The sequence below is a fragment of the Rhododendron vialii genome, chromosome 5a (assembly GCF_030253575.1).
Source record: "Rhododendron vialii isolate Sample 1 chromosome 5a, ASM3025357v1".
Taxonomy (NCBI): Eukaryota; Viridiplantae; Streptophyta; class Magnoliopsida; order Ericales; family Ericaceae; genus Rhododendron; species Rhododendron vialii.
In genome coordinates, this window is record NC_080561.1 from 39,674,025 (window position 1) to 39,676,924 (window position 2,900).

The 2,900-nt window shown below is 41.9% G+C and overlaps 1 protein-coding gene across 1 annotated transcript; it reads left to right on the forward strand.

Annotated features, from left to right (window-relative positions):
- Nucleotides 1-205: 205 nt before the first annotated feature.
- On the forward strand, nucleotides 206-2,529 carry LOC131327080 (UPF0481 protein At3g47200-like). Its single transcript, XM_058360081.1, has 2 exons — nucleotides 206-882; nucleotides 1,230-2,529. The coding sequence occupies exons 1-2, from the start codon at nucleotides 220-222 to the stop codon at nucleotides 2,325-2,327; spliced, it is 1,761 nt and encodes a 586-aa protein (XP_058216064.1). The 5' UTR covers nucleotides 206-219; the 3' UTR covers nucleotides 2,328-2,529.
- Nucleotides 2,530-2,900: the final 371 nt, after the last annotated feature.

The following is a 2,900-nucleotide window of genomic DNA, read 5'->3' on the forward strand; positions in this document are numbered from 1 at the left end:
TCATAAATAAAAAATAAAAATGTAATAGTTGATGTAGCCTAAAGAATTATTTCAATGTATAAATGTAATAAATTAAAAAGCAAAAATCTTATGATATAATAAATATATGTTCTGATAAAAAATATATGTCTACTAAGCTAGCTCCAGAGTTAAAATTCTGATTCCGCCATTGGGTGTGCTGCAACCGTAGTATAGATAAGGCCAGTATGGGTTCTTTTCATGCTAAAACCCAGAATAATCGTAAGTCAGTTTCACCCAAAAAAAACAAAAACAAAAACACTACGTACCCAAATCAAGGCAATTGCTTTCTCGATTGCATTGATCAAAAGACGATATTTCCACTCAACCAAAATGAGTCAAGGGGGTAATGACGATCAGCAGGGTCCCAAGATTCTTACAAAGACCATTGGCGAAAAGTTCAATGACGGTACCGGGAAAATCAAATCCTTGTACTCTTTCGCTCGCATTTACAAGGTGCCCGAAGATCTTCGAAAACTGAATGAATGCGCCTACGTTCCTCGCCTCATTGCTATCGGCCCTCTTCACCGGAAGGGCAAACACCTCCAAAAACCTATGCAAGACCTCAAAATGGATTACGCCAATCGCCTGTTTCTCCGACTGACCGAAGGAAAAGCTGACTCGAAAATTAGGGATGAGAAAAAAGACGAGTTGATACAAGAATGTGTGGAGGAAATGAAGAAGTGCACAGTCAAGGCCAAGAAATATGACGCACAAGGAGAAGCCACCCTGGTGGACATGGCCAAGAAATACTACGCAGAAGAATTAGAGCTGAGTGACGACGAGATGGTGGAAATGATGTTGGTCGATGGTTGCTTCATCCTCGAACTTCTCTACGTCTACTACCATACCAATTATTGTCAGGTAACACGAACTGGCCATAGTAACAAAACCCACGCTTATACCCTCACAGGGAATTTCACGTCTCTCTCTGCTCTCTTTTCTCTCTCTTACCTACTTATACAATATAAAAAGTAGACATTTATGACTGGAGAGCTTATACCAAATCAAACTTTTATCCAAATATTTACTCAGATTTGAGTAAATATTAGAGTAAGAAGCGGAGATGCTCTTAATTAAAGAATACACAGACCAAACTCAACTCCAGCCAAATTTGATTCGAAATTTTGCATTCCGACAAGCAGGAAACAATACATTTCTTAAGTAAATGAGAGCATTCTTTTCCGTAAAATGCAAACTTTTTGTCTCAGGTTCGCAAGGACTCGAGTAGCATTCCGCAGCCTATTAATGGAGGAAAGGGGTGCAGGAAAAGCAACCGCAGGGGCTGCGAACCGCCAAGGGCAGATCCTATTTGCGATAGCATTTTGACAGCCAACATCGTCAGACACGACTTGATGCTCCTCGAGAACCAAATTCCTTTCTTTGTGCTCGAGCATTTGTTCCAACTCACAGTGGCTAAGATCCCCACCGTGGATCAGACCACGGGGTGTTTCCCTGAGTTGTCGCTGGAAGGTTATGTCCGTTCTTACTTTTCGAAGTTTCTGAGTCTCGAAGGCGGACAATCTAGCGGTAGCAAGCCAAAAACTAGTTGTTGTTTGGCTAGCGATCACTGTATCCTCTCGATTTGTGATTCTACAAAAAAACTTGAACAGGGAAAGACAGAGTCAGAGAAAGCTAATGACTACTATCACATTCTACACTTAATACACAGTAGTTACATTCCCGGCGGCGAAGGAGAAGAAACCGAACTCGGAATCCAACTAAATTCCAAAAAGCATTGCGAATTAATGCTCTCTGCATCAGACCTCCGCTACGCGGGAGTCAAGTTCGTACCCACTACGGATCTACACAAGGTCAAGTTCATCAACAAAGGCATAGGCTGTTGGCAATGTCGTACCCTCGAGTTTCGAATCCCGACCATCTATATAGGCAAGACCACGGAGTCGTTCCTCCGAAACGTCATTGCCCTGGAACAGTGTTCCACCAGGGTTCCGCGATACTTCACGTCCTACGCGAAGCTCATGGACATGTTCATAAACTCCGAGGAAGACGTCCGAGTGCTTAAAAAGGACAGAGTCATACATAATTACTTGAGCACGGACGAGGACGTCCGTGATCTATTCAACAAGCTGTGCAAGGAAGTTGTACTGGAGGACTTCCATTTCGGCGAGGACTGCCGAGAGGCATCCATGTTTAATATGCGTTGGCAGACGAGGGCTGTGAGATACGTGACTCGACTGTTCGTTGCTTCTCCCTGGCCGGCCCTTGCTTTCTTCATGGGCATTGGCGCTTTTGCGATAGCGGTTTATCAATTTGGTTACGCGATTCGCGCGCGGGTTCATCGATGATCATTAGCATTTTCTGTGTTTCAGTTTCAACTAAAACTGCTACAAACATCGCGTATCAGAAGGATTAAAATCTGAATTGCATCTCCTTCGGATGTTTTTTCCGTTATTGGGTTAGCTTTGGCATGTTTGTCTGCTTTCCCCTTTCTCGATGTATCTTATCGAGCCTAATAAAATCCTTATTTTCGTGCTGAGCAAATAAAAATGTTGTTTATGTTTCAACTAGAATTTGCTGTGAGAATTGCCTGCATTTCTAAACGCATAATCCATATATCCTCGGAAGGAACTAGACTTATCAGTGATGCTAGCTAATTAAGAGTAGTTAATTAATTGGTTGACTATAAATTCTTGATCCAATCTGCTAATTGTTCATCCACAATCACGATCTTGAATTCACAAACGTGTACAAAGCCCAATGTTTAAAATTTCCCAAATAGTGTTTTGTACTTCAAATCACAAACATGTACTACCTTCTCAAGTGAAGAAATCTCTCTCTCTCTCTCTCTCTCTCTCTCTCTCTCTCTAGCTACTCAAATCCAATTTTCCATGTAGTATATCAATCCACATGTATCACTT

Excerpts from the sequence above, each read along its gene's own strand:
- LOC131327080 (XM_058360081.1), top strand. The coding sequence starts at position 220 with ATGCTAAAACCCAGAATAATCGTAAGTCAGTTTCACCCAAAAAAAACA. Across the intron at positions 883-1,229 it reads ACCATACCAATTATTGTCAG|GTTCGCAAGGACTCGAGTAG; the intron begins GTAACACGAACT and ends TTTTTGTCTCAG.